The sequence below is a fragment of the Pelodiscus sinensis genome, chromosome 5 (genome assembly GCF_052426305.1).
Source record: "Pelodiscus sinensis isolate ZL-2025 chromosome 5, ASM5242630v1, whole genome shotgun sequence".
NCBI lineage: Eukaryota > Metazoa > Chordata > Testudines > Trionychidae > Pelodiscus > Pelodiscus sinensis.
Window position 1 is genome coordinate 30094378 of NC_143056.1, and position 25481 is coordinate 30119858.

The 25481-nt window shown below is 44.9% G+C and overlaps 1 protein-coding gene across 1 annotated transcript in view; it reads left to right on the forward strand.

The window, feature by feature from the left end:
• Nucleotides 1-25481, forward strand: part of ITPK1 (inositol-tetrakisphosphate 1-kinase) — a 207895-nt gene that overhangs the window by 164306 nt on the left and 18108 nt on the right. Inside the window, exons 5-7 of the mRNA XM_006133665.5 lie at nucleotides 14253-14351; nucleotides 16737-16777; nucleotides 21597-21762. Coding sequence (XP_006133727.1) covers nucleotides 14253-14351; nucleotides 16737-16777; nucleotides 21597-21762 — 306 coding nt within the window. The remainder of the gene's footprint in view (nucleotides 1-14252; nucleotides 14352-16736; nucleotides 16778-21596; nucleotides 21763-25481) is intronic.

Sequence of the window (25481 nt, forward strand, 5' to 3'; positions counted from 1 at the left end):
CTTTGTTGGTGCTGGGTTCGATAAAATGGCAGGAGCCCCAGAGGCTTAAGGCCAAATACCCAGTGAAAATACAGAATGATGGCAAGACAACACATTTTGCTAAAGAAGGAGTGATTTATTAAGTAGAACAACTTCCTAATATTTACTTAACATTTACCTAATATAATGAACTACCTAATATTTACCACACAACAACTTTTAAACCCTTCCTAAGTTACAGCTAAGTCAAATATATACACACTTAAAAAAAACTGTTTCTTTAACACTGACAATAGCAAGGGTAGCAATATTTTTTCTAACCTGGCTCTTTTAAACAACTTAACAGTGGGGGTAAATTAAATACTTACAAACTCAGCAACAACAACACAGACACACAAGGAAATGGAGCATGCTCGAGATTCGTACACCCCTTTTAGACTTTTTAGATTCGGTGGGTGGGAGGCGGCCTTTGGGTGATCAGTCCTAAGCCAGACTCAGATTCTGTCTTCCATTATCCGGGAGTCCTCCCCAGTTAAGGGCGGAGAAGTTTTTATGTTCTTGCCTATTATCATATGTGGTGGTGTTTGTGCTCTGGGAATGGTCTGGGTGTGGTGTGAGGCCCATATATGGTGTTGAGTGCGTGACTCTGACAAGCTCCATTTTATTGGTAGATAAGCCTTGTTGCTATCCATGTGACATGGTGAGATTGCTGAGGCAGATCTCCGCTATACGGCCTGGCCAAGAGAACCCATACTTGACAGCCTTCAGTGGAGTTGCACAATAGGATGAATTTGGCCAATATCCTCTTTAATTATTTGTGTTAATTAAAAATTTATCTATAATAGAATATAATCTGGAATTTCTTATGTAGTCTTGCGGCAAGCCTACCAACCATAAGGCTTTTAAGACTTGACTTGATTTTTCAACCTTTGTGCTATTACAAACCAGGGTATGTTTGAACAAAGTCTGTTCTGCTGGTTTTGAGTTGCATATGCATAGAAACACTGAATGGAACTTATGCAACAAATGTGAGATTTGGGGCATATTTTTAACACTGCTCAAAAACAGCTGAATAGATTTTCTGAAACTTGCCCCCAAAAAAGCCTGTTGGTTAAGATGTAACTTGTTGCAATTTTATTTATGATCAGGTCCATTTTATAGCAGAAGTCTTATAAAACTTTTTGCAGTGTAAGAGATAAAATTAGTATTTCATGGAAATTATAAATTGACATATGGCTTTCAAGTAGGGATGTGAAAGGTTAACTGGTTGATGCTTAATGGATTTTTGTCCATGGCAGGTCAGATACCCTGCAGGCATCCTCCACCCGCTCTCCCTGCAATTGGTTAACTTGTTAAATAATATGGTTAACTGTTAACCAATTAAATGGGATTTTACATCCGTACTTCAAAGCTGCATTAACAAGACTGGCTGCCAGGCATTTTCTTCTTTGTGATATTAATTACATATTATGGTTGATGGTTTTCATCTTCTCCTTTTTAGTTAGTAGTGTCAGTTAAGTCTTTCATCTCATTTTGACATCCAAGCTTCTAGTTTTCTTATATATAGACTTGTAACATGTTTAGTAGTTGCTGTTTCAAAACTGTACACAATATTAAGGTTTTCTTCTTCCTTGGGTCTGTCTTATTTTTATATTTTAGTTTTGGTTGAAGAGATTTCTCCCTTCCTTAGTCTCTTTCTCATTCAGGATACATGAAATCATTATATAGTTACTATAGTGACAGCCACAGTTAAATTTGAAAAACAGCTTTCATCAGAACACCAATCCCCCCTTTTAAGTTCTTTACATCTTTCTCATATGGAATTTTTTTATGTACTTTTTTGAATACTATCATGTAGCTTATGTCTACACTGCAACTAAACACCTGCAACTGGCCTCAGGCTACAAAGCTGTAAAATTGCTGGGTAGAGGCTAGGGCTAATGCCCAAGCTCTGAGTCCCTGGAATGGGGACTGGGAGAGTCCAGAGCTCAGGCTCCAACCCAGACTGAATGTCTACACTGCTGTTTTACAGACCAACAGCCCAGCTCCCGTGAGATGGGCCAGGCACAGGTGTTTACTTGTAGTGGCATAGACTTTCCCTAGTGACTTACAATGAGAAACTCTCAACCTAAAAGTAAACTAGCTGCTAACAAAGGAAACCTGCTAGTTGTTGGGGGGGAGGGGTCCCGTTGAAAGTGAATTTCAGGGGAAGAGGAAGAATTTGTTGACATTCACGTTGTCTCCATGGTGTATGAGTACAATGATATATGGCATTGACTAGATCAGAGTTTCTCAACCAGTGGTACGAGAAGCCCTAGGGGTACTCAAGAGAAGTCTGGGGGGTACGTCAACACAGCTAAAATTTGGAGAAAACTGAATTTTGTTTTAAGTTTTACAGCTTTGTTATTTTTGTACTTCTTACACCCAAAAATTTCATCACCCGCCCAGCTATGATTAAGTTGTTTAAATAAATGTGTTGCAATGGTAGAAAAAAGATTTGTGTATCTGAAAACTGTAGGTACTGGGAGTACTTATAATTGTTTTTGTTTAAAGGGGTACTTTATAAAAAAGGTTGAGAAACACTGGACTAGATCATTGGCTGCACGTCCTTCACAGTGCCATGGGAGTAGAGTGCTGTTGTGACAGTCATGTGAAAGTGGCAATGAAATGCAGTTTACTAGAAAACTCCAGGTTTAAGCTTCTTGAAGTCACAGGGCCAAGTATTCTGTTGATTAAAGAAGGGCTTTTCTTTTGTGCAGGCTGAGCATTCTGATCTGTTGTTACTTCTAACAAATCTCTTGTGATTGTACATTACTTTTGCTTTGGGAGCTTTTGCGAGTGAATAAACTGAACCACTGATCCTGAGTTATGGAAATAGCCTATTTATTTTAAGGACTGTTTACAAGGGAGGCCAGTGCTTCAGGAGCAGTGTGACTGTATTCTCTTTATTGTCTATTGTGTGTATTTTACCATATAGAGGTAACCCACCCTATTTGTTTAAAAGAGACATTGCAACCTCTGCAGACAAATGTACAGTCTCACAGGGAAACTGGAACAGTCTTTTTAACTAGCTAGTGGGGGGAAAAAGATGATAAATAGGCAGCACAGAGCTCTTCCAGACAGGTGGATTCTGTAAATAAACAGTTTGGCTCTCAGAGTTGTTACAGTTTCTGATGGATCTGTACTAATTTTGGCAGTTGAAATTCCCATTTTAAAACTGTCTATGACAGTGTGTTTGCTGTAATAACCTTAGCAATGATTTGCACTTCCGTAGTGCCTTTCATCTAAGGATCTCTAAGTTTCCGGAGCCCATTTTAGTTGAGCCTCACAACTGCCAGGTAAGATTAGTGTTCTCCTCATTGTGCAGAAGGGAAATCTGAGGGACAGCTAGGTGAAGCGACTTGGCCAGTCACCCAGGAAAGCAGTAGTGGTACAGGCTAAACCTCTCTAGTCCGGCACCTTTGGGACCTGACCAGTGTCGAACCAGAGAATTTGCCATACTACGGAAGGTCAATATTGTCTAGTAGGATTACCAACACTTTTGGTGCTTACTGTGCTCTTAGAAGACTTTAAGGGGTAAATTAGAACTAGATAACAGCACAGAATGCCATGAGCCAGGACTGGTGGCTGTAAACAAACTTCATGCGACTGTGGAAAACTTGTCCACACTTATGGTAAGTGGACATCCGGCTAACTAAAATCATGCTGGACCATGGACGGTGCCAGACCAGAAAAGTGTCAGACTAGAGAAGTTCAACCTGTACTGGGACTAGAACATGAGTCTCTTGGTTCTCTCTCCTGTTCTTTAATCCCTCAAGAGCGAAGACTAAAGAAGGGCTGTGGGTCTGGAGGCTGAAGTCCTGAGCTTTTGGGGTCTAGGTGTTCCAATTAGGGATATTAAATATCTGTTAACTGAACAGTTGATTAACTGAATAGTTGAATCCTATCTATTACTGGACTATTCTATAGTCCCCACGGGCAGGGCTGGTAGCCAGTGCACTCTGGCCCCGATCCTGAGGAGCCCCCTGCTCCCTTCACAAACTAGCTCCCTTCACAGACCAGCTTCCTGTTGCCCTGTGCTGCTGCCTCTGATAGAGAGGCAGCAGCTCAGGATGGCAGCAGCCTCTGTCCAGGGTGGTGCTGAGTTCTTGGACCTGTCACGAGCCAGATTGCCTGCCCACTTGGCTCCTAATACACTTTAAATGCAGAGTCGCAGCTGGGGTAGGTCCTGGACCCAGTGAGAGCCAGGGCTGAGTTGGGCTGCTGGCCAACCATGCTAAAAATCTTACTGGCAAGGAGGGAGGGATGCGTATAGTGCCTAGTTTTTGCTTATTGGTTAATCGACTACACTATTACATCCCTAGTTCCAACGTGTTATTTCCAGTTACAGGCTTTGTAGTATTTGTGGCTTTAGAATGAGAACAAATCCTTTTTTTTGTCTTGGTTTGGGATAAAGCAAGACTTTTGGTTGTACCTTGTGTGGTCCAGAGGGAAACTTTCAGTGTTTTTGCCCTTTATTAGGAAGCTGTTCTTCTCTTTTAAAAGCTACTTCACTTAAAAGCTTCAGAAGGCTACAGACGTGGGCCTAGGGATGTTAATTCTTATCCTAGCTTGACTTTTCTAGATGTGAATGATGGGAGGGACTGTTGTTGCTTCCAGAAACTGTTGATTCACACAAAGGTTGTGCGAACTTTAGTTTGGAATTCTGTACTTGTTCTTCTCTAGAAAAGTGTGTATTTGTATTATCAGCATACTATGTTTGCAGTAGTTGGATTCTGCTAATTTTTTTGAGGCTTTGATACTTGGTTCATAAATCTGATTGGATCATAGAAGTTGCAGAAGGAAACACAAGCGATTCATTTATTACCTTCTCTCTGCCAACTTAGTGCTATGCAATATATATAATCTCACACTGTGTTCAGTCTCCAATGATGGAGATTCTGCAACCTCCCTAGGCAATTTATTCTAGTGCTTAACCACCTTGTCAGGAAGTTTTTCTAATGTCCAACCTAAATCTTCCCTGCTGCAATTTGAGCCCACCGCTTATTGTCCTATCATCAGAAGTTAATGAGAACAATTTTTTTCCCCTCCTTTAACAACCTTTTATGTACTTGAAAGCTGTTATTTCCTGTCTTGGTAGTCTCTTTACCAGACTAAACAAATGCATTTTTTTCATTCTTCTCTCATACATTATCCTTTTTAGACCTTCAATCATTTTTTGCTCTTCTCTTGACTCTTTCCAATTTGTCAACATCTTTTCTGAAATATGGCACTCAGAACTGGACACAGTACTCCAGCTGAGGCCTAGTCCAGCATGGAGTAGAGAGGAAGAATGACTGCCTGCAGCATTTCAAAGCAGCAGCACCGCATGGAGCTACACTTCAGAGGCGGACACGCCCTTATTGACTAATCGAATAGTTGATGCAAATTGCATTGACTATTTGATTAGCCAATTAATCGAAATTTTACATCCCTAATCTAAATCAGTGGTGAATATATGGAAAGTACCAGGCCCACAATGGATCCCTGCAGGAAACCACTTATCATGCTCTTCTGATATGACTGTGGACCATTTATAACTCCACTCTGGGAATGGTTTTTCAACCAGTTAGGTTACTTACAGTAGCTCCATCTAAGCTGTGTTTCCATAAGTGTATCAGAAGGTCATGCCAGACAGTATCAAAAGCCTTACTAAAGTGTAACTATACCACATATACTGCTCCACCCCATTCACAAAGCTTGTTACCCTGTCAAAAAAAAACTATTAGTTTGATTTGACGTGATTTATTCTTGACGAATCCATGCTGACTGTTACTTATCACCTTATTATCTTCAAGATGTTTGCAAACTGATTAATTATTTTCTCCCTTATCTTTCCAGGTATAGAAGTTAAGATGACTGGTCAGTAATTCCTTGTGTTGTCTTTGTTTCCCTTGTTATAGATTAGCAACATATTAGTCCTTTCCCAATCTTCTGGAATCTCTCCCGTCTTCAATGACTTTTCAGTAATAGTAGCTAATGGTTCAGATAACTCTTCAGTCAGCTCCTTGAGTATACTAAGATGCATTTAATCAGACCTAGGTGATTTGAATACATCTAATTCACCTAAGTAATTTTTAATTTGTTCTTTCCATATTTTAGTCTCAGCTCATACCTCAGGCTCATGAGCATCCATATGTTAGACATCCAGTTACCACCAGCTTTCTTGATGAAAATCGAAATAAGTCATTACACACCTCTGCCACCTCCACATTTTCTTTATTGACCCTCCCCATTCAGTCATTCTCCTACCTTGTCATTGATCTTCCTCTAGTTTCTAATGTATTTGTAGAATGTTTTCTTATTATCCTTTATGTCTCTAGCTAGTTTGATTTAGTTTTTTGCCTTGCCCTTTCTAATTTTGTCCCCACATACTTATGTTGTTTGTTTATATTCATCCTTTCGATTTGACCTAGTTTTAGATGTACAGGTGAGCCTACAAGATTTGATCCACTTTAGTATTTTTTTTCTTGCTTTATTTTTCTTTGTTTTAAGTTAACACCTTGGGGGCCTCAGATCAAATGACATCCTGGTTTTGTTTCCAAATTCAGGTCTCTGACATAGGTGGCCATTTTACTAAAAACAAACAAAAGATGTAATACCCAGTTCAGAGTGAGTAAAAATAGGGCTCAAGAACTTAGTGAGTCTCTTACATCACGGCATTCCTTGGATATTTTAGAGAGATCTCTCCATTGATTTTCTTGTTTTAGTAAAGGCTGGGGAAAGATATGGTTAACAATTCAGTTTACCCAGGATTTAATTTATTACCTTTTCTTTAGTCATTATTATAAATAAATTAGCCTTCGTTTCGTTTGTTTCATTCATTCATTTATTTATTTATTTTTGCTTAATAAGTCTTGGAGTCCTTTTTCTTTTTTTTTTTGGTCTCAACAACTTTGGTCCCCTCCTTCCCTCCCCCAACAGAATTTATTCACGGTGTTTTTTTGGAGGGGGGAGGGGAAATTCAGTATTTTTGTTTTAACCAGCTGGTTGAACCCTACCCGTGGCCACAGTGGGCTGGAGCAGCCCCCACCCACAGCAAGTCACCTCACTCCCCTGCATGGCAGTCAACTGGTTAAACAAAACATTTAATTGGTTAACTATTTTAGGACAGTCTTTACATCCTTATTTCATGCTCAGGCTGTAGCCAGAGCTCTTGAGACCCTGCCACTTGTTCACCAGCAGAGGCCAAAGATTATACTGTCCTTCAAAACCATCAGCATTTCTGTTGGATGACCAATGCTCATTGTTATGGTCTGATCGCAGCAAGTTGATATTTTTCCTTAGAATATTTTTGATGCAAAATGCCTTTTTTCTATAAACGTTTTCATTTCTTTTAAACATTTTCAGGGTGTGGATGAAAACAGAAAATGGAAAATGGTTTGGTTTTTGAAAACCAAAGGGGATGGGAAGAGAGGGAAATGGAAAATGTTGATGATCAAATTTTTTTGTAAATGTGCAGCAAATACTTATTATTTCCTGACCAGCCATAGTTCTGATAATTGAATCTTTGTGTGATGAATGAAGAAGCCCTCTTTGACTTTAAAATCCCGTGCTGAGTACACAGGCCTGGCATTCAGAAAAATCATTTGTACATTAAGGAGATTTTGTATTGGCCTTTGACAGAGGGTGAACATAAAATCCTCCCCAGGCCTGCGATTAAAAAAATAAATTAAAAAAATTGGCAATCACACTTTAAAGTGAAGTTCTAGTCTGAAAAGTGACCGTGTAAAAGTGGTACCATCTCTTGTTATCTTTGGGCGCTGAGTTATATCTACTCACTTTGCTGACAAAAGTAAATATAGCTGCTCTTTGCTTCTATTAGACATGCAGAGCTATCACCGCTCTAGAAATGAGGTAGATGTATATGTTGGGAGGGGAAGGTGGCATCTTCTATTAGCAGATTTCAAAGCACTTTAAAAACATAACTACTAAGTCCTCTGTAGACCTCTGTGATTGATGCAAATAATTATTAGCCCCTTGTTTATAGATAGGAGCAATAAAGGCCCTAATGTCAGAGTGAGTTTGTGGGTATCAGGAATAAAACACAGGTCTCCTGACTCCAACCTCTAGACCAGAGCTACTCAACTTTCGAAACTCTGGGGGCCACGATGCCCACAGCACATGCTGAGGGCTGCAACTTTAATGTGGTTGCGTAAACATACATTCACACAAATATATGCAAATAGCTTTTCACACTGACAGGCATGAATACAAAGATTAAGATAAGACAGTACAACACGCAGGCCCCATTTAAGTCCTTTCTTCTGCTATTAAAATGCAATATTTACCCGATTTCCACTCATATGACAGCACTTTTAATGAGCAATGACAGTTCAGGAACTTAACCACTAAAACGCATATCAACAGAAGACCATTATATTGACTACTTTTTTTGTTTTGGCATCACAGTTTTAACAAATCAAACAAAAACTGCCTATACAATATTTACTGAAATATAAGTACAAGCAATGTGAAGTTAAAGGTACTGAGGGGAGAAGTGGCATGGCTAGAAAATGAACCCAGGAATCCTACTTCCCAGAATCTCTTCCTTTCCCCTGCCTGTCCCACCATGCACCAGCTCCCGCAATCCTAACAGAGCAGAGACTGGAACTCCCCAGTCTAACCAGTAGACCCACTGTCCACCTACAGGAAAGGAAAGAAGTCAAAAGTTTTAACGCCCAGTTCCCTGCTCTAACCCAATGCACCCACCCCTCCCCCAGAGCCAGGCATGCCAGGCACCAAGCCAATGCCCTCCCCTTCCCCTGGAGCCAGGTATCTCCACAGCCCCTGCTGTAACCCAATGCCACCCCCCTCCCTCAGAGCCAGGCATCCTCAGTCCCCCCCCCCCCCCCCCCCCCCCCCCCCCAGTGCCCTTTCCCTCCTGCAGAGCTGGGGACATAAATCTAGCAGGCTGGAAGGTAGCGCCCTGGATCTCTTCGGAGCCCTGCGCTTTTCCCTCCAGGCGCTGGGGCCCATGCGCAGTGCTGGCTGTGAATGGTCCGGGCGCAGGGCTCCGAACATTCCATTGGAGGCATGTGCCGCTGCCCCCTCCCCAATCCCCTTTGCAGGGCAAAAAATCCCAGACGTGTTTTGCCTTTTAAAAAGCCGGTCCGGATGGTGATTTAACTTGTGAAAACAAGGACATGTCCGGGAAAAACTGGACATATGGTAACCCTACCCATGCCCCAGCGCAGACCTTTCTCACCCCGGTCTTGCTGCCCGGCTCCGCCACCACCTTGCCACGTCTCTCGCTGTCCAGCTCTGCCACTGCCTTGCCACGTGCCTCGCTGCCTGACTCCCTGCTGTCCCTCTTGTTGCTCCCAGCAGCTCCTGCGCTCACGCCAATGTGGCCTGGCTCAGTGTGGTGCTGCGCGGTTCTGCTCATGGGGAGGCACTGCCACTGTGGCCAATGCAGCAGGCTTGCTCTGCTGCTGCCTCTTGCCACTCCCCCACCGGCCAGCAATTCCTGTGCACGCAACGACATGGCCTGGCTCAGTGCAGCGCCGCTCGGCTTGCGGGTAGGTGCTGCCGCTGTGGCCGATGCGGCAGGTGTGCTCTGCTGCCATCTTGTTGCCTCCCCACCCTCCACCGACTGGAAGCTCCTGCACACGCATCCTGGCTCAATGCAGCGCTGTGCAGCTCAACTCACAGGGAGGCACTACCACTGGAGCCCAAAGTGATGTGGCAGGCAGGAAGCAGGCTCAAAGCGCCATGGGCTGCATACAAACGGGCTGTGGGCCATAGAGTAGCCTTCCTCTGTCCACGTACAGGAAAGGAAAGAAGTCAAAAGTTTTAACAGCCAGTTCCCTGCTCTAACCCAGTGCACCCACCCCTCCCCCATTCTTCTTATGACCATTGTGGTGGTGGTGGTTTCCTGTGGCAATCAGAAATCATTTTTTATCTGAGAAAGTAACAGCATCCAATAATGCCCAGTGCTGGACTGCATTGGCACGATGGGTTAAATCCACTTTGAGGTGCTTTTCTATATAAAGTTTGGCTTGTATGACATAACTGGGTGTCAGCCGACGGTCAGGGCAGTGAGTCCCTTATGACCGGCTGAAGTTCTTTTTAAATTGTGCTTGGTTCTGTTACAGCAACTGAAGGAGTCAGGTTAAAGCTTAAACAGTTACTATTTTATTGTTACAGGGTAAACTTAGTTGTTAAATGCTACTACTGTGTTACAGATAACACAGACACTACAAAGGACAGGACAGAAATTACACTAATAAGTCACTTACAGGTACCATGAAACCCTTTGGTTCTCTGAGCTCTTATTAAATGCATGCAAAATAGACACATAGCAGGTATATATTCTCACCCCTGCGTTCCAGACTTGGCATGGCCAGCGTCTTTCTCTCAATCCCTCGGGAAGAAGTAGGGCGAGGTTGAGCGTCCCACAGACCTCGGGAGACAATCAATACCTGCCAGCAGGTATAGATGATTGGAGCTCAAATAGGGTGGGCTGCTGAACCTCTTTTATACCCTTTGGGTCATGTAGGCTTCTTCCTGGGCTCAAGTGGCCATTAAGGAAAAATGGCTTTGAATGCCAAGTTTCCCACGAAGGGTGCAAAGCATAATTTACACCTGGGAAAATGCAGACAATGGGCACCTCTAGTATGTGATGGGCGAAGATTCCTCTCTGGGACAGTGCAGGCGTGTCAATTACTGGTACTAGCCATCAGGGCGACGGGAGGCCCCGGGTCATCAGCTAGCCCATTTACTGTCTGGTTTCTGTTTATGGTAGAGTCAGGGACAGGCAGCAAACCTGTGTTCCCAGGGCATCAAAGGCTGACTGCCTTTCTCTTGCTCTCGGGGGGGGGGGGGGGGGTAAAACAAGATGGGGCTCGTGGAAAAACAAGATGGGGTTTTGTGTCTGGCTACACTGGGTCTTTCAGTTTTCATGCTGATGAGAACCAGGGGTGAGATCAGCCATCATACGTTAAATTTGCATACTGTCTTGCTAGAGTTCTGATGCTGAGCAGCTGTGACGAGCCTGCTTTTCCTCTGATAACAGCTTTGGTGGAGAACTCAGGATGCTTTCATCAGAAAGCTGTGGAGCATGTGTGCATCCCCAGAAAGGACAGTAATTGGTGACTAGCAGCTGATTTTTTTTTTTTTAATAAACACAGAACAACCACTTTTAAAATCTGCAGTGTAAGCTGTTAATTCTGAGACGTAACTTTCTGTGCTTCAGGCTGGACTTGGGTCTTAATCTGGGGATGGGAAAGAGCTGCTTTTCCACTGAGTTATAGGTCTGCCCCAGAGGAATCCGCAGGCAAGAATCCTGCCCTTGATGGTCGTGTGTGGAGGATTGGGGGCTTACTGTCATTCAAGTCAGCAACTCAGGACCACTCTGAAGTATCAAGGGGCACAAAGGCGTTTTATTTCCTCTTTCATTCTGTCTTGATCTACCTGATTCTTTTAAGCACTGAAGTAAAAGAAATTATAAGGATTTCTCTCTTGCCGCCTCTCCGTATGTGTGATGTAACAGGCAGGAACATTGCAGCAAACCAATAAAGAGATACATGGAAGTGAGATGGAATCCTATGTCCTTTTTAATATATTCACTGAAAGCAAGAGTTATTTGTGAGCTTCAAGAATATGGGTGGGAACATAAGGCAAGGCCAAAGTTGTTCCCATGTACCCATAAATGAAATCTCATTCCTCAAATTATCCAAGTTAAGGAACTTTGTTCTGGCAGAAGCTTGTAAATATTACAGTACCTGTCACTTTTGGATGCTGTTTTCTGTTTTCATAGCAATGAGCTTGAAAGCTTTGAAGTGTGGGAAGTTTTGTTTTGACTTTTAAAATTGACCTCAAAGCATCAATCTTTTTGTACCTGTCAGGATTACATGAAAATAAACCCTTAACTTTGGCCAGGGAAAACTTTTTTATGACAACAACATGGTTTAATGGTGAGAACTATAAACCAGGAACTCCTGAAGTATAATTCCGCTCCAGTGCCCACTTCCTTAGTAGGCTTTAATGCTTAATTTTTCCCATTTGTAAGTTGGTGGGAGGGAGCAGGAGGAATAATTTAGTCAATGTAAAATTTCCAGATGTAAAACTCCATGCAAGTACTAAGAATTATTATGCTAATCTTTTAGCCTATACATTCCTGAGTACAGACAATGCCCTTTTACTTTGTTTTTACAGTGGCACCCCAGCTGCTCTACCCGAGGCGTCCTGCAACAAAAGCCTGGTCTGCTGGGGGGGGGGGGAACGCACTAGCTGCGCCCCCTCCCCCCTCAGCAGACCAGGGAGACCCGAGCAAAGCCGCACAGGCGGAGGGACCCCGCTGCCCGTGCAGCTTTGCTGGACCCCCCCAGCAGACCAGGGAGACCGGGAGAAGCTTTTCTCGCCCTGGAGGACACGGGCGGTAATACGCCGCCCGTGAGCTCCGGGGCGAGAAAAGCCCCATTCGTAAGTGCGGATCCGACATAAGTCGGATCCGCGTAAGACTGGGACTGCCTGTACCCAAATACCCTTGTCCTGCCTCCTTTGTGCCCCTTTGCCGAGGCCCTAACCCTGCTCACTCAGTCCTCCCTTCCTCCCTCCCCCATTTCCCTCCCTTGCACCAGACAGGAGCCAGAGGGTTGGAGTGTGCAGGCTTTGGTCTTGGGATTTGGAGTGTGAGGGGGGCTCTGAGCTGAGCCTGGGGCAGGGAGTTGGGTGTAGGAGGGGGGTTCAGGGTACAGGCTCTGTAAGGGAGTTTGGGTCTGGGGGCAGGGCAGGGGCTTGGGGTAGTAGGAAGGGGTTCATGACTGGGGCATGGGTTTGGAGCTGGCTCCAGATGGATACTGCTTATGTCAGGTGGCTCCTGGGTGGTGGTGCAGTGGGGCTAAGGCAGGATCACCCTTGTCCTGCCTCTGCACCACTCTCAAAAGCAGCCAGCAAACTCCCTCCATCCCAAGCCCTGTTGTGCCTCCCCCGTTTTGTGGAGATAGAACACAGGGTGGAAGAGGGGGCACCCTGATGTCAGTGCCCTTCCTCTCCCTTCACTGCTCTGTACCGCAAGGAGGAGGCTCTTGGGGTGTATGTGGGGGGACAGCTCCAAGGCAAAGGGCAGGAGGTGCACAGAAGTGATGGGAGGGGCAGCTGAAGTGTTGTGCTTGATAGCTTCTTGGCCAAACCAGTCAAGATCACCTGTCAGAGGCTCCAAGATCTACCAGTAGATCCCGATCTACTGGTTGGTGACCACTGCCTTAAATTGACTCCTATCGCCCCACACAACCTTTAACTCAAAGGGTAGATCTTCACTGTACACTTAACCCAGGTTCTGACTTGCATGTTGTCCCTGGCTCCTGGCCCCACACACAGCCTTCGTACTGAACTGTGGTGGCCTGGATTCAGCAGGACAGTCACGAGATGCAGAGTTCAAGTCCCAGGCTGAATGACTCTGGGATGTCATTTATCCTGGATTCCCTGCAGCATTGCTCAGGGGCAGTTCCAGCCTCTTCCCAGTGGAAGAGATGAGTTGAGGTGGGTCTTTACCCCCTCTTACATAAGGCCTGGCCCTTGTTCCTCATCGCCCTTCCCCACCTGTTGCCAGCAAAAAAACCCGTTTTTGAAAGAACCCGTACTCCTCATTTTTTCAGGAGTATGGGTCCTTTCGAAAAAGGGGTTTTTTTTTCCCCCAAAGAACCACATCTAGACTGCAGTTTCACTTTCAAAATACCCTTTTTCGAAACAGCGATCAGACGCGAATATACAAATGAAGTGCGGGATATTTAAATCCGTGCTTCATTTGCACTTTCAGGCTCATTTATATCCCTCCTTCGACAGAGGGATGTAGTCTAGACATAGCTCCAGACTTGCAGGTAGTGGGAGGAGGAACAGGGGTAGGACCTTAAAGGGAATGGGGCAGGCCTGCCTTAAAACAATAGATTGTGAGCCAAGATTTGAGCTTTATTCTGTGCTGTGTCCTTGGGTGAGTAATATGCAGCTACATTTTTAAAAGCAATTAGTGGTTTTGCATAGCCAGCTGTTAACACTTTGTCTTTCGTTTCTGTTTCCTTCAAGAGGGTCTGTAAATTGGGGCCTTTATCAGTTCTAATGATCCCAGAGTCCTAAATCAATATTTGGCAATTGATCTTTAATGTGCTTTGCTTGGTGAAATGACTAGGATGGAAAACAGCTACTAATGGAGAGAACAACATGACCTGAATGAGGAGGAAAAAGCCCTAGATCTCCATTTGACTTTTTTGGGGGGGTCTTTTTTTGTCTTGCAGATGAGAGGATCTGTTCACCTCCCTTTATGGAGCTGACAAGCTCCTGTGGAGAAGACACCTTGCAGCTCATAGAGAAGAATGGACTAACATTCCCATTCAGTATGTAAACAGGCTTTTATCACTTTTAGTATATTCTGAACATTCCTGCTTCAAGGCCACTGGTACCAATGTAGAACTGCATGTTTCTTTGTCAGGGACACTAGAACTTTTCTGTAACTAGCGCCATTAAATTGAACAGTTGATATGTGGAATAATGTGTCTCCCCATGGGCTTGTGAAGATCTCCCTGTGGATGTTCTCTACTGCAAACACCTCACTGCAGTAAACAAAGCCCCATTTCTGGGAAATGCTCACAATTTTAACAGCGTCTTGAACCTGCTCATGAGGTTGTTCCCACCAGCTGGGTTTGTTGTTTTTCTCCAGAGACTCATTTTTCCTTTGTCTGAAAATCCAGATGAAAAGTATGCCCTTTAAATGCCTAGAAGGTTAAAATAATAAACTGTGTAAGGCAGGTTTGAGGAGCGGCAGTCTTAGGGAGCTGCAGTAAGCTAATTGTTCCACTGTAACAGACACCTATACTGTGACTTTTTTTTTCCCTTTTCTCATTTGATCCCCTGTCTGCTCAGCCTCAGTCTCCTGCAGTACTTTGTATGGTACTGAGATTAAATTGAATTGTTGTACTGCATGGCTGCCCTCTTTTTACCAAAATAAGATGCAGATCTCATGAAGTTATACCATGAATCAGCAACTTCTAGCCAACTGAATGATTTCGATCCTCCAGTTCATTCACATGCAAAGACTAGCTAACAGCAGTGTGGCTCTGCAGCACTGAGGTGGTCAGACTGCAAAGCAGCAGTTCCCAGCCACTCATACTGCAGTTTTGCCAACCCCAAGTTCAATAGCTCAGTCAGGACCCCCACACACACCCAAAGCATGAGAGATTACATATATTGAGGGGGCTCTTTTTTAGTCTTTTTTTTTTATGTTCACCTGCCTATCCCGTGTGTGTGTGTGTGTGTGTGTGTGTGTGTGATGATAATTAGTGCTGTTCAGACTCTCAAATGTATTGAATAAGGAGAGTCCTCTCTGTAAGAGCTCCTATCCCCTGCAGAACAATTAATTCTGCCCCACTTCTCAAATCAGTCCTGCATTACACATCATAGCCCTGCATTTACCTCTCATATCAATTCCACCCTTGTAGCCTCACCTCTGTTTCTCCTGGGTTCTTCATCCTACTCTTCCAGATTGAGGTATTGGGGGGCGGGGTGTAACTGCAGCTGGTTTCCCTCCACCCTCTTGCCAGGCCTGGTGTTGCAGGGATGGAGAGGGGGAGCAGCAAACTGACCCATTGTTCAGAGCTGGGCAGACTGGAGCAGCTCTGAACTGCTGAGCTCTTTCTGCTCCCTCATGTGAGAATGCTGTGGGCTGATAAAGGGAGGGAGATAAAGCTCTACCAGCTTTGTGCAACAGCTCTGGATGGCTGCTCTTCGGCAGAAGGCAAATGGGGAAAGCAGTCATTCAGAATGGGTTGGCCCAAGAAGACTGGAGCTCTTCACCTGATGACATCAGGTGATTCACGAAGAAATCACAGAAGTTGAAAACACTGGCACTGCTATTTCAGGCTTTTGTAACTGGTGCTTTGTGCTAGCTTCCCAACTAACTGATGAACTTGTGTGCTGAGCCCTAAGTGTTACTGCTGCCTGCCTTCCCTTGTGATCTGTGTGCTCTAATCCAGTGGTTTTCAAACTATGGATTGTGACCCAGTACTGGGTGGTGGAAGGCCAGGAATTGGTTCTCATTGCTGTAGGAGGATCAGGTGATCAGTGGGGGTGCTAAGGCAGGTTCCCTACCTGTCCTGACACCACAGACTGTGCTATGCCCCCAGAAGTAGGCAGCAGCAGGCCTTGCTCCTAGGTGGGGGGAAGGGGAGAGAGCATAGGGCTCCGCGCACTGCCCCATTTTAAGTACTAGCTCCACACTCTCATTGGCTAGGAACCTGTTGCTGGCTGCTTCTAAGGCACAGCATGGTCTGTGATGCCAGGAGAGTCAGGAAGCTGCTTAAGCTAAACCCCTCCTGCCACCATTCTGACACCCCCAAAGCCAGAGCCCCTCCTACATCCTAAAGCTCTCATCCTCAGCCCCACCCCAGAGCCCATAGTCAAATTATGTTGGATTGCAAGCATCAACAGTTTTCTTCAACCGGGTCATGAGAAAAAAACATTTGAAAATCACTGCTCTAATCCAGGGCATACTAACTCCAGTTCCAGAATAGCAGTTGAGACGTGTCTGGAGCAGTCCAGATCCACAGCAGTGAACAATACAATAGTGTTCAGGCAGAGACCGTGAGCTCTAGAAAATCTAGCTGGTCCCAGTGAGGCCTAAGTTTGGTGAAGTGCTGTATGGGTTGGGAACAGCTGTTATAGAGGACTTGTTATGTGGCTCGCTTCATTCACTCTCCTTTTTTCTTTTTTTTTTCCATTTACAGTCTGTAAAACTAGAGTGGCCCATGGAACCAACTCTCATGAGGTAAGTAGAAGAACTCTGGGGCTTCATCAGCTTAATCCCCTCCTAACTGCTGATGGGTTGGTTGGGAGCTCTGATGTGCAGTAATAGAATTATTTTTATCTCCCAAGCTACTTCACTACCACCCTTAAGTGACCTTACTTTCAGATACCTTTTGAAAGGCTACTGGGCTCGGTTTATGGCCCTCAAGCAGAAATTCCAAATCTAGCAGCAATGTGAGGCAACAGATCTTCCTTCTTCAATCTTCCTGTTAGTGGGAGATGAGGCCAATTGGGTCTTCTCCCCCTTATGTCTCAGCTCATTGTGTGGTACTCATAGTAAGAATTGGTTCTGAAATGTGTGTAAGCGGGGGAATGATCCCGCTATTGTTGGGGAACTTTTCTGGATTCTATACTACCCAGCTATGTCTACTCTGGCAGCTTCTTGCACAAGAACTGTTTTGTGGAAGAGTTCTTGCACAAAAAGTCTTCCACAAGAGCGCGTCTACACTGGCATGTGCTTTTGCGAAAGAGCGTCTATGGCGGCGTGGACGCTTTCTTGCGCAAGAAAGCTCTGATGGCCATTTTAGCCATAGGGGTTTCTTGTGCAAGAAATTAATTTTGCCTGTCTACACTGCCTTCTTGCACAAGAGCTTCTGCACAAGAGGGCTTATTCCTTGTGGGGAGAGTAATAACTCTTCCAGAAGAAGCCCTGTTTTCCAACGCTAGACTGTAAATTTACTTGTGCAAGAATGCACGTGCAGTGTAGACACCCGGCAAGTTTTTGCACAAGAACAGCTGTTCTTGCACAAGAAGCCACCAGTGTAGATGTAGCCCCTCAGTGAAATGGACCAGTGAAAGGATCTGAGTCCCCGCTCCCACTTCTTTTACCCAAAGGCCTCCCTGACCCTAAGGGCTTCCTTTCCACTCTCCTGAGTAGAAGAGTTCTCAAAATCCCAACAAGGCTGGGCCCAGGTTTTCTGGGGCTTAATCCACTTAGGGCAGGGGCTAGGGTGTTCCCACTCGGGGGTGCTATCTTCACACTGGATGCGTTCTTGACCCACTGATCCTTACATACAGTTCAAAGCGAATACAATTTATTAAACAGCAACAGATTAAAAAGAAAAAATTAAGGAAAAAATGAGAGCAGTTAAAAGAGAACACACAGTCCCACTCTGTAGCACAGAGACATCGCAAACCGCAGTCTGCAGCGTGTAAGGACCGTTCACAGTCTGTTCCTTATATGTCCCAGGGCTCTTTCTCAGGCCCTGGCTGTGCTGCAGAGGGGGCTGCAGGTTGGACATGCTTGCTCTGGCAGTGACCACATAGCCTCAGGCTCTGGGTGGCAGGACCCTTCTCCCTGTTGGAGTTACAATCCCTCTCCAAGTCTGGCCTGCAAGGCCTCTTGGCTGGTGGTGTCTCCCTGCCCAGAGCCTCTCCCCCCACTTTGCTGGTCCCAGCTGCTCACCACACCCAGCTGCAGACTAGGTTGCTTTGCCAGTCTCCAGCTCCTTGCATTGCTTCTCTGACCCCTTTGGTTCTCTGGTCACTGCAGGTCTGCCTCTCAGCACAGTTTGCACTCCTTGGGCTGTGTGTGTGGGGGGCTCTGTCACTGCAGGTCTGTGTCTTAGCACAGCTTGCTCTTTTTGCTGCTTCTTAGCGCTCTCTCCTTTTTTCTGAGACCCAGAAAATCCCAGCTCACACAGACGATGGGACCTGGCCTTCTAATTTCCTCATTGGCCTGTCCGACCTGTCAGTTGGGCTGACCTGGAGTGTTGGCCTCTTTCCATTGTCCCCGGGGACTGTCACTCTCATGGACCCTTCCCCTTTTGGTACTGGGAGCTGGCCAACAAAAAACTCCCACTGAGTTTTAATAAGAGGCTAACAGTCCCCTTACATATGGAGCCTTTGATCCTCTCTTTCAGGGTGGAAGGGCTGCCCAATTTCTTCTCTTTGGTGAGAAGTGGGTGGGGAGGAGAGGCAGCTCTCACACTCCTCTTCATGGCTAGGGGAAGGAAAAGGGAGAAGAAAATAGGCACAGAGCCACACATAGGCTCACCCCTTCATGAGGTGGAAGGGGGAGTGGAAAGGATTGCCTGGGAGAAGAACCCCCTTCCCTGCCCTGTCAGGGAGGTGGCCATAACTGAAATGACTATATTCCAGAGGAAAGTGAGTCTCTTGTGCATTTAACTAGCCATAAATATAGGGAACTGAGGTGAAGTACCCCCATCTTTTCCAGAATCTTGACCATAGAGGTGGAGAAACCCTATTTCAGTTTACTCTCCTATAGCTTTCCTTCCACCCTCCTCCTCCAAACCCACTATGAGAATCCAGGCCCTATTCCTTGTGAATGAAGGTTTCCTTTTTCCTTTCCTTATCTATGGCCACATATATGTTTCAAGATGCTTTCTAAAATCTGCTGCTGTTACCCCAGCACCTTTGAGAACGAAGGGCCCTGGAGCGAACTGCAGATCTAAAGGAACATGGCGCCTGTTCACAAAATGAGTGACCAGTATTCTCTGTTAAAGAGGTCATTATTTTTTTACATAGACCATACATCCTCTTTACAAAGACAAAAGGCACATAACTCCCAAAGGACCTTGTTTAAGGGAGTGCCAGATAGTTGCTGGCCACTCAGCTTTTCAGGTACTGCTCTGCTGGAGGAGATCTGATTTTTGTGACCCTGCTCCTGGCTCTACTATAACTGCCACATGAAATGCACAAAGCTTCAGTGCCCAATGAGTAAAGCTTGGACTTTCAATGCTTTGATGATCCCCTCCTTGCCATTTTCATGAAAAGTACTGACTTATTTAAGTTTTCTGCTAGCATCCCATCATCTGCAAGATGTGATGCTCGAATAGAGTTATACTGCTGTGGCTTTTCATGGAAGCTGATTATTAGCGCACAGGTTGGTGTCCTCAGCAATGCCTGAGGTCCTGCATGACACTTCAGTCCCTCTGGCGCAGACCCATTTTTGAAGTTGCCACATTCCTAGGGGGAGTATTAGGGCTCATTTACTATCTGATGGCAGTCTGTCCTGTCATAGCTGTATGTGGGAAATGGCTGCTCAAGAAGCATGGGATGTTGTGTTTGATGAAAGTAGCATGTCAAGTGGCTTGAGCACAGGATCGGAAGGAAGTAATTATAGTTCATTGTCCTCTCTGATGCCTTAGGCAAAATGCTGACCCTCCCTGTACAATCCTGGGGTTGTATATGGAGGCCCCACCCAGTTTGGTTACAGACGACTACTTGCAGAGGTGATTAGCATGCACAAATAAGATAGGCTGCTAAGTAGTAGAATAACGATCGAGTAAAAAACTCAGTTGCAAATAGGCATTGGCTACATGCACTAACTTTCACTCAGAAAATGGTAGAGAATCTCCTGTTTGTTTACACATGCAGATAATTATATAATTTAATATGGTCTGCCAGATATAGAAGAAAACAGAATAATAAACAGATAGACAAACATGTTCTCAGCCTTTTAGTTATAAGTTTATACTCATTCCATTGCTTATCTTATCTAGATTTTTGCCTGTTTTTTAAAGTATTGCTTTTTGTTGAAATATTTATCATCTTATTATACAGGAATGAAGTAGAAAGCTAACATGAATTCAAATATAGCTTCACAAACTAAGAGTACAATGTAAATCAAATAGAGAAGTACACATAGAGGAGAAAGTGTTCCATGGAGTGTCATTTGTAAAATCCCTTCGGTTATCCTGACTTTGCTGAAATCTAGCTAATTGTGGAATGCAAGCAAGGAGTCAGAGAGTTTATGATGAGAAATGGCAATCTAGTTTGAGGGGGATTCAGTCAGGACTCATAGACTGTGTTTTGAACTCTGCCATTGTGACCTAGGACTAATCACTAAAACTCTGTGGGCATTATTCTGGACTAAGCTGAACTCAAGAGAAAAACTAGTAGTCCCTCTCCCAAGAGACAAGATCATGGATCACTGCAGCCAGGGTTTTGCCCGCAAGGAGAGGGCATAGCCTTAAAGCTAATTAAAGATTTTAATGAGATTTCTGACCAGTGACTTAACCAGGGTGCCCAAGTATAGTCGAATATCATGTGATATGGATTCTGGTGGCTCTACAGAGTGTGTCCTTTACCCGTCAGCATCACTTCCATCTTACAAGGGCTAGGTTTGAGCCAGCTGCTCTTCCTCATTGAGCCCATAAATAAATGGCTTTCTCTGTGGCGTATTTCTTCCCAGCCTGTGTCACTCATCTAACAGGGCTCTTCATTTGGGTTGAAACCTGAACCAAGGCAAATGTTGGCTGAGCATTTCTTAGCAGTGAAGGTGGTTAGATTCAGAGAGAATTTGTCAGTGAAGCGGCAGAAACCCCAGTTGATTGGAAGATTTAAAACTGGACCAAACCATCTTTTTAGAGAAACAGCTGAACCTCATTGGCAAAGAGGGTCAGGATGACCTGATGCCTGCCTCTATTTTTCCATATCTCTAATTCCCTGCATAATCTGATGGGTATTTTCCAGGTTCTGTCACTCAGGTATTTTATTGATTTTTAAATTAAAAATGAAATTGAGATGCTTGCATAACTGAGAATGATCAAATGCTATTCTACATATTTAAAAGAATCTTAATTTAAAATGATGTGTGCAACTGAAAGCTGTGCTGATAACACCCTTAGGGACTTAGGCTTATTGCTGCAGTAAATGTAATAAAAGAGAAGCTAGTTGCTGAGAGGGGATTGCTCTTGGTGATTATCCCTGAATAGATTTTCTCCCACATCACATAGTTCAACCAGACAACAGAAAAATGGGAAATAAATGAAAGCTCAAATCCTTGTGGAGAGAACTGTTTGCATTTTGTATTTCAGATGGCAATCATATTCAACCAAGAAGGCCTCAAGGCCATCCGGCCCCCCTGTGTGATTCAGAGTTTCATCAATCACAACGCTGTGCTGTATAAAGTGTTTGTGGTCGGGGAGTCCTACACTGTGGTAAAAAGACCATCTTTAAAGAACTTCTCAGCAGGCATTTCAGGTAAAGTGCCTGCATGCACCAGCTGAACTGCTAGCAAGTGCTCAGAGGCCTTTGGCGGCAGAGTTCCTGAATGAAAAATGTTTTTGAATAGGCTGCTAAAATTAAAGCATCTGCTTTTTTTACATGCTGTACTTCCTCCTCTGTGTTATTTCAACAGGAAGGGAGATAACTCATCTGCACTGGAATACATATTGTTATAGTAAATGTTTGTGAAATTAACCTGAATCTTCAATCTGTTAAAAGCTGTGTTTTATGTCATTGTGGAAGTGGAGAAAGGTGCTTTACTAGAAACTCTCTAAACACTCAGTATTTCCATTTGTCATTTGCTCTTGAGTTATAATGGCAAGATAGAGGGAAATTCCTGGATTCCATCAATTTGGAACTTCCTGCCCCGACTTTACCTTGTTCATTTTGTGTGTGTGTTTAAAGTACGAACAGTTGAGTTCTCCCGTGCAGGAGCCTCTTGGTTTATAGATGTAAAGGCCAGTTCTTGAAATTCTCAGGGAAAATAGTTGATTATTTTCATTTGGTTCCACTTGGCAACTATTTTTGGGATAAGCAGAATAGAACTACTTGGCTAATAGTCCTCCTGTAGTTATCAATAGCTACAGTTATAAATCAACACAAGTTTGAAGGGTATTAATTGAGTCTGCTGGAATTTCCTTTTTGGAAGAAGAACAGCTTTCTGTTGGGAAGACTGAGGAATTGAGAACTACATTCATTTGATCATAGGAATCAGAAAAAGTTTAGCAATGGGACTAGTATGAAAGAAATAGTGAAATTAGCATTAGGGAAATGTACTGAAGTATCAACTAATTTTAAGGCATGTGTATGAAGGACAGTGCATTAATGCAGACATTTAGGTTAGTAGTCTAATATTTTAAAGATACTTTGAACCCCTTTTAAAAATGAAATTTGCACACTGGTTTGAATGAATCTCTGGATTCCAAGTCTGGATTTCTTGGCTCAAAATCCACTGCTGGCAAGGGACATGTTAGAAACAAGGGATCAAGCAGGTCTGACTGTTTCAAGAGTCTGCAGTAGCTGACTACAGAAATGTGAATCCTTATAGAGTAGGAGCAGAGACAGGATATTTGAATTTCTGCTGCTTGGCCCTAGCTCAGGGGTGGGCAAGATACTGCCTGCCAAGCCTTTTGATCTGGCCTGCGCCTGCCCCTGCAGTCAAAGTGGCTAACTGCTCCCTGTGACTCTATGCTGTGGTGTGGTGGGGGAGGAAGAGGCTTCAATAGGCTCTCTCCCCCTTCCCCCCCATCTCTGTTTCTGTTGGCTGGAAACCTGCCAATAGGTGCCAAGAGATTTTGCTGGAGGGGGCAGCCTCCTCCCCCACAGCTCAGAGAGCCAGTCAGTGGTCTGGGGCTGCTGGCTGGAAGTTGCCTAGGTGTAAGCACCTCTTGCCAGAGCCTGCCGTGGGTACTCTTCTGCTTCCCTCCCAGACCCTGCAGCCCCTCCTAAACCCCTTCCCAGACCAGAATCTTCTCTTGCACCCATACCCCCTCTTGGACCCAGCACTCCATTCCCTTCCATCAAGCTAGAAAGCAGTATTCAAGATTAGAGGCAGGTGGTAATCTTAGATTTAATTCATCTGTGGCCTTTTTTCAGTGGGGCTCAGCAGTGGTCTCTCCCAGAGATGGGGTGCTCAGCAGCTCTGAAAATCAGCAAGGGTGTGCTTAGCTATCCATAACCATGCACATCCCTGAGATGCATGGGCAGCTTAGAGTTACACTTGGGCAAAGATGTAAATAGACCCTCTGCACTCTCCCTATCACAGACTTTTCATCCTCTCCTAAACTTCTCCCCCAGGCCATAATTCTCTCTTGCACCATATCCTCTACCAGACCCTGCACTCCAATCCTCTGCCTCTAGGTCTCAGTTCCCCTCCTTCACTCAAACTCCCTTTCAGACCCCACACCTTCTCCTGCACTCCAGTCCCCTAATCTGATCTCCCTTCTGTACCCAACCTCCATCCCAGGCCCCACTTACCAAAATATTACCAAAAGCCTTCCCCATCAAGAATTATTGCCTGCCCACTGCCTTAGCCCCTGAGCATTACTTCCTCCTTCAGTGATTAGCACTGGAACAAGAAGAATGAAGCTGGCCAGACAGCATCCTTACTAGAGAGCTTTTGGGAGGTTTGTCATTTTCCTTCAGGGGCTTGTGGGAGGTTTGCCTTTTTCCTTCAGGGGCTGCTTCTTTGCTTCTGCCTTTTTTCGTGCTCCCTGCACTCCTGTCTGGCATTCTTTCCTCTGGCTAGAAGGATTGCATTGGTTAGAAAGGTCATGTGGAACTCTAGAAGGGATGAGTCTCTTTTGAAACAATAACTTGGGACTTACCTTGACATTCACTTTATTTAAAAAGCTTATATTTTAAAGTGCATCTTGCATTGTGTTTTCCTGAGGCGAAGGGCCTCAGCTCTGCAGTTAAACTCCAAGTCTTTGCAGTGGGATTTTTCTGCCTCAGCTAGGTCAGATTTGGTTGTGTCCCGCCATTTTTGCCCAAGTGTAACTCTAAGCTTCCCGTGCTTCTCAGGGATGTGCATGGTTATGGATAGCTAAGCACACCCTTGCTGACTTTCAGAGCTGCTGAGCACCCCATCTCTGGAAGAGACCACTGCTGAGCCCCACTGAAAAAAGGCCACAGATGAATTAAATCTAGGACTTACCACCTGCCTCTAATCTTGAATACCGCTTTCTAGCTTGTTGCCAAAGCTCACAGATTGTTTTTGCTTTGTCTCCTGTGATTCCTGCATCTTTCCTATGATGAAGTACAATAATCCTGTGGCTGATTAGCTGCCTTGGTCCAGTCTGAAGAGGGAGCAGCCCCATAGAAATATACCTTATATCACACAGCAAATGTGTGATAACCCTACACATTCAGCACTCCGTGTGCTTTGGTGCTGTTCCAGATTGACTTCTGGCTTTACGTACACAGGGTGGTGGCCTCTGGTAAGCCCAAGAGAACAGGTTGTCATGATGGAAAGCTATCACAACATCCCCTCTCCTGGAGGGGCCCTGTAGGAGAGTAAATTGCCTTTCGGGGGGGGGGGGGGAAGGGGGTTGCAGGGCCAGAGGATGTGCTAATATAGTGGCTCTCAAACAGTGGGTCAGGACACCAAAGTGGGTCATGCCTCTCTTTCATTGGGGTCTCTAGGGCTGGCTTAGGTTTTGGTTTGGCTCCAGGAAGTCTGAGTTCCGTCACCCAGGCTTGAGGGCTTGAGAGTTGGGCATCAGGGCTTAAGTTACAGGACCCCTACCTGGGACTGAAGCCCTTTGGCCCCAGCCCCCATTGCAGGGGCAGAACTCAGGCTGGCTCAGACTTCAGTCTCTCCTTCCTGGGGGGATTTAGTATTTTTTGTCAGCAGAGGATCATGGTGCAATGCAGTCTGAGAACCCCTGTGCTAATACAATTCCCTGAGCAGCCTCCATAGCAGGGCTGCTGTGGTGTCTTCAAATTAAAGGCCCTTCCTGTTTGTGAGTCGAATCCCTAAGGGAATCTAGGTGGCAACAAGACTGCTTACCCTCCTCTGGGTCATGGGGGTCCACCTTGGGTACAGAGAGGTATAATTTACATGTCCCCTGCACTTACTTGAGTGTCTCTAGTCCAACCGTAAAATATTCTCTCTCCCCCCCCCCCATCTGTCATGTAAATGAAATCTTGTACATTTCCAGTTGAATGGTTACTTTAATTCCTAACAATGTCCT